Raw genomic sequence first — 12,391 nt, 5'->3', positions numbered from 1 at the left:
GCAAGAGATTAAGCACAGCACTGTGAAGCAACCCGCAGCCTCTGCAGCATGAGTTCGATCCCCGGCCGGCTGGAGAGAAACCCACAGGGTGCAGCAGACCTCTCCTGTCTCGCCCGCTGCTCCCCTCAGCAGTGTACTTCAGTCAGTCTGCCTGTTCTGCTCCCCGCTCTGCCTCTGGTGAATCCTCTCACCCCCGCACCTCTGGCCTGTACCCCAGTTCTCGTATGCGTAAATAAATCTTTAAAAAAAAAAAAAAAGATGCTGGTTTGAGGGCAGAAGGTGGTGGCACATTCCATGTGGGCCTACGGGGAGCAGAGGACCCGCTCAGGCTATTCATTGGGGCCGCAGCTTGGTGGTGGATTAAGTATGGCCCCTTGAGAGGTGAAGCCACGTCCCCACTCTCTTAAGCTGACTGGCCTGGTGACTGACTTTGACTGACGCGGTGGAGACCAGGCTGCCCGGCCTCCCAGGCTGGCAGCTGAATCTCTCGGGACTGGGGGACACCCCGCCAGCTCCGCAGACTGGACCCCGGAAGGCAGCTTCTGACTCATGGTTCACGGCCCCAGACGAGCACCTGGGAGCTCTGGCCGCCTCCCAACCGGGGCCTCCAGGGAATGTTCTGGAGGTGGCAGGCCCCTGAATTTTTTTCGAGTTTCATCTTCCCTCAAATGTCACACACGCTGCCGTCTGTTCTCCGGGGCCTGTGAGTGTGAAGTCATCACTGAGGTGGCCCAGGGTATACTGGAAAGGCCAAGGGAGACCAGGTGTCCAACCCAAAACTGGACACATCCTTGAATGAGGCCTGGGAAGGAGCGTTGCTGCCCTGCTGGGTGAAGGCAGAGGCCTCCGGGAGTCAGATCCGACAGAAGCAAGACAAACAGGCTGACCAGACTGATCACCGCACCCCGGGCCAGGGCTGTGCTGGCCCTGCTCCGAGGAGTGTGTGTCCAGAGTGTCCACTGAGACCCAGATGGGCGCGTTCTCCGTAACCCCGCTCATACTCCAGAGGACAGACCCATCTTTCTTCTCTCTGTTGTTCTGAAAACTGACGAAACGAAACTGAACAAGATGAAAACACTGACTTTTCCTAGGAGAGTTTCCACGCCAGCGTCAGGAGAGCAGGGTGTGTTCTAAAAGACACCCCCAGAGTGTTATAAAAGATGGCGTTTATGCAAAGATTATTCAATAAAGATCAAGTTCAGCCGTCTAAAACTTTCTGAAAGGAAGAGGTGATGACTTAAAAATTGAAACAGCGAGGGCATTTGTGAAGCGAGGCAGCACGGTACCCCTCCCACACGGCCGGATTGAGATCAGCTGGCAGGAAAGAACCTCAAGGGCCCCCAAGACCGGGGTGGGGGGGTGGGGGGGCGAGGGGTCCTGGGGAAGAGAAGGCAGATACAGTTTCAGAACCAGGGTCCAGATGGTTCCTGGATGGAGACCAAAGCAGGAAACCCCTCCTGGTCCAGCACCCCCTGCCCCCGCCCCGGCTGTGACAGTGCGTGTCCTCCAGTCACATGGCGCCCTGGCGGGGGTGACCGGTGTGAGGCAGCAGCACCTGAGTAGAGGCTCCCCAGCTCACAGGTCCGTGACACACAGGGCGGGCAGCCCCCATGCAGCCATCCCTCCCATAATAAGCCAGCGATAAACAGACCGCGCCCCCCGTCCTGCCAGGACCCGCTGCAGGACCTGCTCGCTGCAGCTGTGGGGCCTTTCACCAACCTCAACCTCTTCCTGGTCCCCAAGTGCGGTTGGCAGAACAGAGGCCCCAGCTGTACCCCTGTCCTCGTCCCTAGGACTCGGGAGCATGCCGGCTCACCTGTGAAAAGGGACTTCACAGATGTGGTTGGGGTGAAGGATGTCGATGTGGGGAGGTCACTGTCCTGACACGTTCAGGTGGGGCACCCATTTCAGCCAGTGACCACTGAGAGGAGAGCGCCCTTGGGCCTGGCGAGACAGCAGACCACGGCCTGCAGCCAGCAACAGGAGCTGTGGAGGTCAGCGCTCCTTTCTCCTGCAGCCTTGGAATTCTTTCCAAGGGAACTTGGACCCTCCCTCGTGTGCCAGGTCCAGGCTGCAGAGAACCCACGAGGGAGCTGCATTAGAGCAAGAAAATCCAGCTGCCCCCTGGCATCCAGGACAGTCCATCTATCAAGGCGGATAGAGTTGCTTTCTGCTGCCTGGTAGCGCACCCCAAAATCCAGATTTGCATCATCGTCAGGGTTTCCATCACCACCCTGAATGATGTGGTCTCCCCAGCCTGATTTCACATGCCGCCCACAGGTCCACCTCGTTTTCAGTTTCTGTCCATGGGCAAACTCGGCAATGGACTGGGGAAAGTTTATAGCACCCCCAACTCTGCACCCCCTTTCCAGTTCTCCTAAGAGTCCTCTCTCAGGATCCTTGATGTTGGATCCTGTGCACTGCCGCAAACTCACAGCAACACCAGGATACAGTTTCAAGCCATTAGCAATGCCCGTGGTTATTTAAGAATCAAATGAAATACCATGCCTGTGTGGGTGTTATTTTTCATGTGTATGCAATGCGTGGCTATTATTTTTGCTATTATTTTGCAAGTACTTATAATGTTATTTGGACCTATTTCTTGAATGGAATAGTTGCATGTTTTGGGGTGGTTTTTTTTTAGCCAAACGGCCCTCTGAAAAAGCAACTGAGACACTCAGGGCTGGGTGTGGTGACAGGGTTTGGGGGCCTCTACCACAAGCCCATGGTAGGTTGGAGATGTCAGTTCCTACCCAGTCAACTGGGCCAGTTAAAGCAGCTGGCGCCGGTAGTGGGTTCACACAGCCACCCTGAAGGTCCTTGGTGACTTCCAGCAGGAAACCTTGACTGTCCTCACCGCGTCCGTTCTCCCCCACAGCGGACTGTCATGGACAACTGGAGCACCTCAGGGGCCCGTGTTTCAAACAAGGGAGCAAACACAGCCATCTGGGAACTTGCAGAAGCTCCTGGAGCTCAAGCAGAGGAGCTGTGTGCAGAGTGCTTGCTCCTACCACTAGGGCTGGCCTCCGGGTGGAATCCCTAAACTCACCCAACCACAGGGAAGCCTGGCAGTTGCCAGAGGCCCCAAAGCTACCCTGGGGTCCTGTCTGGATCCTGTTAGGTCACAGGCAACGCACCACTCACTAGCATCATCCACCAAAACCACAAACCACTGAGGAAAGCTTCACTGGCCCCTCCATTACAGTGTGATCAGCCCAGGGGTTCACACGTTGCAGCCTCACCCAAGAGCAAGTGCTGGGAGGTGGGCCCTAGTCAGGAAGCAGGCCCTACTCTCAGGTGAAGCTGTAGGCCCTACAGTCAGGACTGGCCCTACTCTCGGGTGAAGCTCCCGGGACCCACCTGGTCCAAACCTCACCAAAGCAGGCGCTGAATCCAGGCGCTCCGGTGAATGCCTTCAGCTTCCTGGTCTGGAAAAGGTGTTATGAAAGGTGCGCACTTCACGGACGGGCGCTGCCAGGGATCCTGGATGGGTTAGCACGCGCACTCTGTGCACTGGAGGAGCGCACAACACACCCTGTGAGCACTCGCAGTTATTTTCACCAAACCCCACCCCGTCTGTGGCGGGGCGCCCGAGCCACGAAAGTGTCCGAAGGGAGTCCCTCTCCGCGGGCCTGAGCTCCTGTGCCAGGCCCAGCTGGTGCCGGCACCCAGGTGAGCTCAGGAGGTGTTAGTTCTGTCCCTCGACCTTGGCTCCCCAGTCTGTCCCAGCAACATTAACGACCATTTTTTTTCTTGAGCTCCTAGCGCTGGACTCCAGAGGGTCCTGGGACCAGGCGTTTCCAATGTGGTGAGGCGCACGCTGGGCCTGCAGGGAGGACCTGCCGGGGAGGCTGTGACTCAGCCACCAGCCCTGGCTCTGCAGGCTCTCCCGCCGAGCCGCACCGCAGGGGATGGGGTCAGGTGGAGGGAGAGGAGGACCCGGACCCCTAGGCGCGAGGCTGTGCTGCAGCCCCTGGAGCATGGTGCCTGGGACAGGCCAGCAGCTGCCCCCCAGCCTCGCAACCAGGGCCGGGGGCCTGAGCTCAGGGCGGCTGAGGGCTGGTGTGACGCCCCCTTGGGGGATTCCAAAACGGCGAGGGCCCCTGCGAGCGGGTCTGCCCTTTTGCTGGTATGGGGGACAGTTGGCAAATATTTTAATGACACCGACATTTAATAAATTAAGCAGCTGTTTACTGAGCAAGCCACGTGCTCTGGGAGAGGGGCCAGGCCGAGGTCCCCGGCGGCGGCAAAGCCCGACACCGGCGGCAGGTGGCGCCAAAGGCCCGTCAGCGACGCCGACGGGGGCCGCGGGCCGCCGAGTCTGTCCGCGCTCCCGGCGGAGACCTCGCGCTCTGGACGGACGGAGCCCGAAGGCAGAGAGAAGGCCAAGGCCGCCCTCCACGCATCCTGATCGGCGACTGGGGGCGCGGGACACGTGAGTCTGAGTAAACCCGTCAGAACGGGAGAGACTTCGAGAAGCCCAGGCCGGGGTGGGCGGGGCTTGCGAGGCAAGAAGGTGGGGCTGGCGGGCGTGGCTCTGCGTCGCAGGGGCGGGGCCTGAGGGAAGGGCTGGATGACGTCCGCTGAGGGGGCGGTACTTGTGCGCCAAGTCCCGCGCGACGGGCCCTCTCGGAGGGTGGGACGTCAGGCCCGTCAGGGGCGGGGCTCGCGGCACCCTCGGTGGGCGGGGCTGGGCCCTGTGGAGGGCCGCTACGTCAGCGAGAAGGCGCAGTGTCAGCCGTAAGTAGGGGCTCCGGTGAGGGGGCGGGGCTCGAAGTTGGGGGCGGAGCCTTCCGAGGCCCTTGAGGGCAACGCTTTAACTCGTGAGGGGGCGCGTGTGTCTCTCCCGGAGAGTTTGTGTCGCCGCAGGAGCCCCGGCGCGCGCGCCGCGCGAAGGGCGGGGCTTGTAGTTCGGGGGAGGCGGGGCGCGTAGCGCTGCGGAGAGCGTGTGAACTCTGGGCGGAGCGCCTGCCCTCGGGACGGCGGGCCGCGCGCGGAGGCGGCGCTTGCGGCCCGGGTGGGCGGGCCGACCGTGCGGCCTCAGCGCGCAGGGGGCGGGGCAAGTGACCGCGGTGGGCGGGGCCTCTGAAGAGCGCGCAAGGGGTGCGTGACCGCGGTGGGTGGGCGTGGCTCGCAGCTTCAAGGGGCGGGACTGACGGTGCCGCTTCCGGGTGCTGCCTGGATGGGGCGGGGCCTGACAGTCGGTGGGCGGGGCCCGCGGCCAACTCCGGGGCTGGGCGGAGCCCCGCTCGCGGGGCGGGGGCTCTGCCCTGGGAGGCCGGGTGTTTAGGGCCGCACGCTGCTCCGCATCTGGTGCTCATTACCCGATGACAAAGAGCCGGCTCCGGGCCCCCTTCCCTGTCCCATCCCCTCCCTCCACTGCGGTGCATTTAACCCCTTCCTGCCCTCGGGGCGCTCCGGATCCCCTGCCCACGGTCAGAGGACAGAGCTCCAGCCCTGCCCGGACTGACTCGCTTTGTCACCTGCGCTCACCTTCTCAGACCCAGGTGTTTGGGCCGCTTCGTGACCCCTGCTCCCACCCAGCGAACCTCTCCAGAGGCGTCTCCGAGGTTAAAAAACTGCAGGATCTGGCAGGAGGGTCTGGTTTGAGTTAGGGGACCGTGAGGGGGGGCGAGGGGGCGGCACGTGGCATTCCCTCCGCCCCTTCTGCGCCACCCCCCACCCCGTAGTCCCCAGCGCCGACCCCCTGTCCCCTGGGGCCGCGCCCTGTCTGCCAACCCTCACCCAGTGCCCGGAGGCAAAGGGTGGCATAGGATACGGGTAGGGAAGGGGGCCCCGGCCACCCGTTTTCGCCTGACCGGGTGGTCGTGGTGACTCTGTCCTGGCCTAATTAGAGGTCCCTTAGAGGCTGCAACTGAAAAATTACAGAGGCGGTGGGAACCGGCGCCTCCCAGCCCAGGTCCTGTCTCTCCTCCTCCCCAAAGCAGGGAGCCCAGGATGAAGGAGGTTGCCACTATCAGGAGACACCTCAAACTTGACCGGCCTGACTGCCCACTCCAGCTGGGGCCCCCTGGGTTCTCTCTGTCCAGGCACCCCTATAAGGAGAGGGGCCAAGTGTGACCCCAAGTGGGAAGACCTTGTTCTGGTAGCTACCCAGGGAGCATTGGATGTGGGATTACTCTCTTGGGTTCCCTGCTTTCCTGACCCTAGTGCTAGACTGGGGCTCACACCTCTCCCCCAGCGCTGAGTGGAGGAAAACCTCCAGAGTACCTACAACCCAGGGGGGGACAGTACCCTTGAGTGACTCTCAGCCCTAGCCACCACCTTCTGTGCAGCCTGGGGCAGGGGTGGGAGGCGGGCAAGGGAGACGCCAGAAGAAGTCAGCAGCTCACCGGCTAGACCCCTTCACCAAGCCCAGGACTTACCTTTCATCTCTAAGCCCATTTGGCTCCCATTCAGGAGAAACCCACATTGTAGAACCCTCCCTCAGATTCAGCCCCACCTCCTTGGAGTTTTGGCAAAAAGAGAAACAAATATGGAATTCTCCCCACGCCAAACCCCCTGCTCCTGGGCTTGCTGTGTGACCCTGAGCAAGGCTCTGCCCTCTCTGGGCTCCAGCGAGATTCCTGGGAATCTGGATAATACCCTCGCTTAAGAGTCTTACCTTATTTCCTTTGGGGCCCAGACAAGCTCTTTTGTTTCCGAGTCCTCCCAGACCCTCCCTTCGGGCACCAACAAGGTCAGGAGCATTGGGTGAGGTTAGCATCCCATTTATTGGAGAAGACCCCAGCACCCCGCCCCTAAGGTCCTGGGGGCTTCGGTGTCTCCTCTGTTGGGCTGGGGAGCAGTTTCCAAGAGTTTACTGACAGAGCAGCCCGGCTGGGCCCCGGGAGTGGGGGGACAGGCAGGAAGTCCTGTGTCCAAAGGAGCAGCCCCCATGGGTCCCTGGTGCAGCCTGGGCCCTGTGTCCAATGCATGCCCCTTCCCCCTGCACACCCTGCAGAGGGCGGCGTGGCACCCCATCATCACACGCTGGTTCTGCAGGTCTGCACCCCTGTGAGGCTGCCCCTGTGGGGCACAGGTTCCGTGGAGCCCTTGCTCCCTGTGTGGGTGACCCAGCGATAGCAGTCAGTGACGCGTTTGTTGGGTGCGTGGGGGCCACAGCGGGTGCAGTACACAATGCCCAGTGCGAGCAGGACCACCAAGAAGACGCATGTTGGCACCAGGAGTGCCACCAACAGCCACCGGTCATCCCTTCGGCTGCGACCTGCTGGACTGGCCTCCCCGAGGGCCGTTGGGGCTGCCGTGGGGCCCGCCGCTGGGGCCAGGTGTGGGGCCAGTGTGGGCTCAGGAGCGCCTTCCCTCGGGGCCTGTGGGACTTTGGGAGGGGCGTGTGTCGGGCTGGTGGGTGAGGCCTGATGAGTCGGGCTGTGCGAGGACAGGAGAGTGTGGAGGACTTGGGGCTGGGTGACAGCTGGCAAGGGGACTTGATGGACAGGGAATCTGGGGGGCCTGGAAGGAGTGGCCAGGGGCTGCTGAACAGTGGAGGCAATGGGAAAGGGGCTGGCCCAGGCTTTGAGGTCTGGCGTCCCCGGGGGCTGGCGGGCAGGATAGGTGCTGGCAAGAGGGGTGTGGTTAGCTGGGGGGGGAGACAAATGAGTGGCGGTCTGGGTGTCAGCGGCCTGGGTGTCTGGGAACATTGGGGAGGGGCGGGCAGGGGACATTTCAGGATGTCTGGTTGAGGTCACAGGGCGCGGGCGGGCCGCAGGCAGGTATGGAGCGCTGGTCGGGGACATGGAGCGCCGGCGGTCGGCGGGCAAAGCCGCGTCCCTGGCACGGGCCGGGAATGGGAGCAGGGCGGACGGCCATGTGGGCCGGGTGGCAGAGAGCACTGCGGAGCGGTAGGGGTCCCTGGGGGCACTGAGCAGGGGTGGCCCTGTGGGGTGCAGGAAGGACATCAGCTGCTCTCTGGTCTCTGGGCTGCCGGGGCCGTAGGCCAGGCCGTAGTCAGGCGAATGCTCCTCGTCCTCCTCGTCCCGCTCGTCCTCCTCGTCCCCCTCGTCCTCCTCGTCCCGCTCGTCCTCTTCGTTCTCCTCACCCTCCTCGTCCTCCAGCTGGTGTCCGAGACCCCGGGAGGCCGGGGCGCCCACGGCCCCAGCGGGCCTGCAGTTGACGCCGTCCGCCTCCAGCTCGTGGCCCTCGCTGCAGTAGCACTCGAAGCCGCCGATGTAGTTCACGCACATCTGCTGGCACACGCCGGGGATCTGGCACTCGTCCGTGTCCACGCAGCGGTGTGGCTCGTCCTCCGAGGGCCGGAAGCCCAGGCGACAGTGGCAGCTGTAGCCCTGCGGCCCGCCGGGCTCGCACTGCTGCTCGCAGGGGGCGTGCGTGCAGGCGTCCTCGCAGCCGCGCCCGTCCTCGGCCAGCCAGAAGCCCTCGGCGCAGCGGCAGGACGCGCGCCCGTCCCACGCGGCCGCACACTCCTGCTCGCAGGACCCGTTGTCCAGGTCGCAGGCGCTGGGGCACAGGGGCCCGGCTTGGGACCAGACCGCACCCCCCTCGGGCTGTTTCATGCAGAGCAGAGAGGCTTCTCCCCCCGCCTGGCACTTCACGGCCCCCATGGAGCCCAGGGGCAGCCACTGCAGCTCGGTGGAGACCAGATGGAAGGGCGTGGTATAGACGGCCGGGCCTGTCTGGCTCGCCTCACCTGGCAGCGCTGGGCAGGCGCCCTCGAAGCTGAACTGGCACAGGTAGCCGTCCACGGGCAGCGTGCACGAGCCCTCCAGCCAGCGGTGCTCCCCGCTCGCCTCCAGGGCTGCGCAGCGCTGGGCCGGGCAGGGCCCGGCCGTGGCTGGCTGGGCCCAGTTGGTGAAGGCTGTGTCCTGGTCGCCCGTGGTCCACATGAAGCCCCGCAGTGGGCGCTGCGGCTGGCATTGCCGGGGCTGCCGCTGCAGGCCGATCCACAGCAAGCCGCTGGCCGAGCTGGTCTCCACCAGGCTGTCCACGCGCTGGGCCTCCTCTGGCGTCCGCGGTGTGGCTAAATCCCCCCCCAGCTCTCGGCAGGCCCTCCAGGCTTCCAGAAAGGTGTTGCGCCGCAGGAAGAGTGCGTAGCAGCTCGCTGGGCCGCAGGTGGCATGGGGCTCCGAGGCCCAGGGGCCCTGGCCCAGTGTGGGCACCGCGGCCGCCCAGGCCAGCAGCAGGCGCAGCAGCATCGCGACGCCCCCCGACTGGCCGGGGCCTGGTCTGCAGTCGCTCTTGACAGGGGGAGGGGCCGGGGCCTCCGCGGGCGTGCCGGGGGCGGGCCGGCCGGGGCGCAGGCCTTGTAAGGAGTGGGCTGGGGCCCCTGCCAGCTCCCTGCTCTGGCTCCCCTGGGGCCGCCAGAGCAGGAAGCAGCGGTGGGGGGGCAGGAGTGGGGGGTCTGGGGGAGAGGAGGAGGAGGCGCAGCAAACAGCGGCCAGAGTATAGGAGAGGGGAGGCAGGACCGACCCTCACCCTCGGAATCCGAAGTCCGGGGCGGCCGGGGTTCTTGGCGTGGGGTGAGGTCTCTTCCCAAAGTCTGAGCCCAAATCTGGACCCGCGACCTCATCACACCCTTCAGCGGCGTCAGCACCCGAGCTCGTCATCCCTGTGCAGACGCCTGACTCATGGGCTTCACACGCACACGTGTGGAGGCTGCTGTCCCCGCGCAGCCTCTCCTGACTCCCTTCCTCCTAGAGCGGCCGGCCGAGGCCAACCTGTCCTCCGTCCCCCACCCCCGAGCCCCGCCCGGCCGCAACCCTTCCCGCTGCACGTGGGCTCACTCGCTTGGCCACGCACAGAAGCCCCTCGCACCCCTGTGTGGCCACCGATCGGACACCGCCTTGACCTGAGGGCAGGGACACCCTCAGCCCCTGGTGTGCACACTGCGCTCCTGCCTCGACCTCCCGCACTGCTTCCCGGCTCCAGCTGGACCCAGTGTGTGGACCCCAGAGGGGGTGGGGCTGCCCTCCCTTCACCTCTGCTCAGCCTGGGGCCCTGGGAACCTGGGCTCGGAGGGAGAGGAGGCAGAGGAGGCGGCCCCCAAACAGGAAATGCTTCTCAGAGCTCCTGCTGCAGGAGGGCAGGGTGCATGGGGGAGGGGCTGGCCTGCGCTCAGGACGAGCTGGGCTGGCTGGGAGGACGCTAGTGAGAGGCCCTTACTCGGGCTGGCTCCCTAGGGACCATCAGGTGTGTGCGGGGCACGGGCACCGCATGGTGCCACCCTCTGTGTCCCGGAGGCCCGCCGGGGCCCCCTGCCTCCGTTGCCGGAGCCCACCGTCCGGCAGCCCTGGGGAGTGGGTGGGCAGACCCGGTGCACACCCACGGGGCTGTTTGTAAAGTGTGAGCGGGATGGGGTGGGTGCAGGCCTGGAGGACCAGAGTTGGGGGCGGGGGGGGGGGGCGGGGAGAGGTTCTGCCCCTTGGCGCCCTGCCCTGGTCCAGCTTCTCGTTCTGCCACCGGTCTTCCGTGCCATGGTGGGGAAGTCTCCGACCCTCTCTGAGTCTCCATTTTTCTTATCTACAAGATGGGGCAACGCGTCAGGGCTCTTCAGCTCAGCAGGGCGATTGGATCACCACACTCAGTGCTTGCAAATGTGCTTTGTCAGCTGCAGAGCATGAGGCAAACGTTCCTTAGTCTTCTGAGCAAATCGGGGAGGGGATGGGGACCAGTGCCAGGCCAGGCCTGCAGACACTGCCAGTCCCCTGAACAGCAGCACTTTGAAGGACTCTGTGCCCAGAAGTTCGCTCTTTCAAGGTGTCCATCTGTGAAGCACATCGAATTCTCCCCCTGCATGAGAGGAAGGTCGGTCCTGCCGCTGGCCCAGGGCCAAAGCCTTGAGATCATCCTTGACGCCTCCTTCTCCCACACCCATGGCCTGTCTCTCGGCAAGTCCTGTTGGCTTCGCTTTCAAAACAGGCCCAGAATCCGATCGCTTCCACCACCGTCTTTGGACCCCCTTGGGCTGTGCCTCTGTCTCTTGCCCTCTGTGTCCTGCTGGAGGGATCCTTTTGAAACCTAAGTCAGATCCAGTGACGCCTCTGCCCAGAAGCCCCAGGGCCCCATGCCTCTCAGAAGACAGGCCAGAGTCTCTTCCACGGCCTCCCAGCCTGTGTGATCTGCCCCCCACTCTCTCTCACACCCCTGCTTCAGCCAGCCTGGCCGCAGGCTGTGCCCTGAACTCACCAGGCGTGTCCTCCTCAGCATCGGCTGTTCTCCTGCCTGGACACATTCTTCCTGCAAGGCCCCAGCGCCTCTTCCCTTTCTGTGTCTCAACTCAAGTACCAACTCAAGTGTCCACCCCACCCCCAGGGTTCCCTGACCCCTTGGTCTTAGTCCGTATTTCTCCTTGTGCTGATCACTATCTGACAAGGCAGGTGTTTCTCAAATCCTGCATAGCCAGGGTGTCTCCGCCTCTGCGTTACTGACATCCAGGGCTGGATGATGATTCCTGAGGAGCCCGTGCCTGCGCGGGGAGAGGTGAGGCACCATCCCTGGCTTCTGCCCGGGGGCCCATAGCATCCCTTAGGATAGTCAGGAATGCCTCTGACATGGCCAATGTCATTGTCCCTTAGGGGCATCATCACCCCCCGGGACTCCTGCCTAGGAGACCAGGAGCTCTGCGATTGCAGGGTCATTGGCCCACTCCCTCCTGGATCCACAGGGCCTGGAAGGCCCCTGGTTCAGAGATTCCGCTCAAGAGGGGCTTGTAAAATGAATGAATGAATGAATGAACGAATCTCCAGTGACGAGGGGTCCTGGCTCAGGTGGACATAGCAGAAAGCTATGCAACCCAGCCCACCTGCTCCCACACTCATCTGGCCATCCCCAGAAGTCCGAGCACCTGAGAGATCCCTGGGCCTCAGTGAGCCTTTGGGCACATGGGGTCTCTGCAGCCCGGAGGCCTGAGAGCTGGTGGGTGGCGGGACAGGAGCTAGAACCGGGTCTCCTGCCCCTTATTCCAGCTCGCCCTGCACTGCTGGCCCTGAGGAGTCATGTGGTGCCCTGAAGAGTCATGTGGTACCCTGAGGAGGCTGAGCATTGGGCATGATGTGAGGAAGTGAGGGTGAGAGGAAAGCATCAGGAGGAAGACAGGGGCTGGACAAAGGTACTGAGTGTGGAGTCGGGGTGCCTTTGGGGAACAGCCCCTGGGCCTGCAATGAGGGACATCCAGAGGATCAGAGAGGAGTGGACAGAGACAGTCACAGAGAGGGGGAGCCCTGGCTTGGAAGGCAGTGAAGCTGCTCCGAAAGGCTGGGCCTGCATGGTGGGGCCAGAGGGGAGAGGCTGGATGGGAAATCCCTGCTGCTGGTAGGTGGTGGGTGGTAGGCGGAGGGAGGCCCGGAGGCCAGGGACCAGCTAGGAGGTTGTTGCAGTTGTCTGGGGGAGGGGAGAGAGCTGGCAGGAGAGCAGG

At 63.6% G+C, this 12,391-nt stretch overlaps 1 protein-coding gene across 1 annotated transcript; it reads right to left on the bottom strand.

Annotated features, from left to right (window-relative positions):
- Positions 1-5,719: 5,719 nt before the first annotated feature.
- Positions 5,720-9,174, bottom strand: CD248 (CD248 molecule). The gene has a single exon (XM_037518257.2). The coding sequence runs from the start codon at positions 9,171-9,173 to the stop codon at positions 6,987-6,989; it is 2,187 nt and encodes a 728-aa protein (XP_037374154.1). The 5' UTR covers position 9,174; the 3' UTR covers positions 5,720-6,986.
- Between the last annotated feature and the right edge of the window lie 3,217 nt (positions 9,175-12,391).

This window comes from Talpa occidentalis, unplaced genomic scaffold (assembly GCF_014898055.3).
Source record: "Talpa occidentalis isolate TD23 unplaced genomic scaffold, MPIMG_talOcc4v2.1 talOcc4.17, whole genome shotgun sequence".
NCBI classification, from domain to species: Eukaryota; Metazoa; Chordata; class Mammalia; order Eulipotyphla; family Talpidae; genus Talpa; species Talpa occidentalis.
The sequence above is the reverse complement of the archived record's forward strand: the minus strand, read 5'-3'. Positions and strand labels throughout refer to the sequence as shown.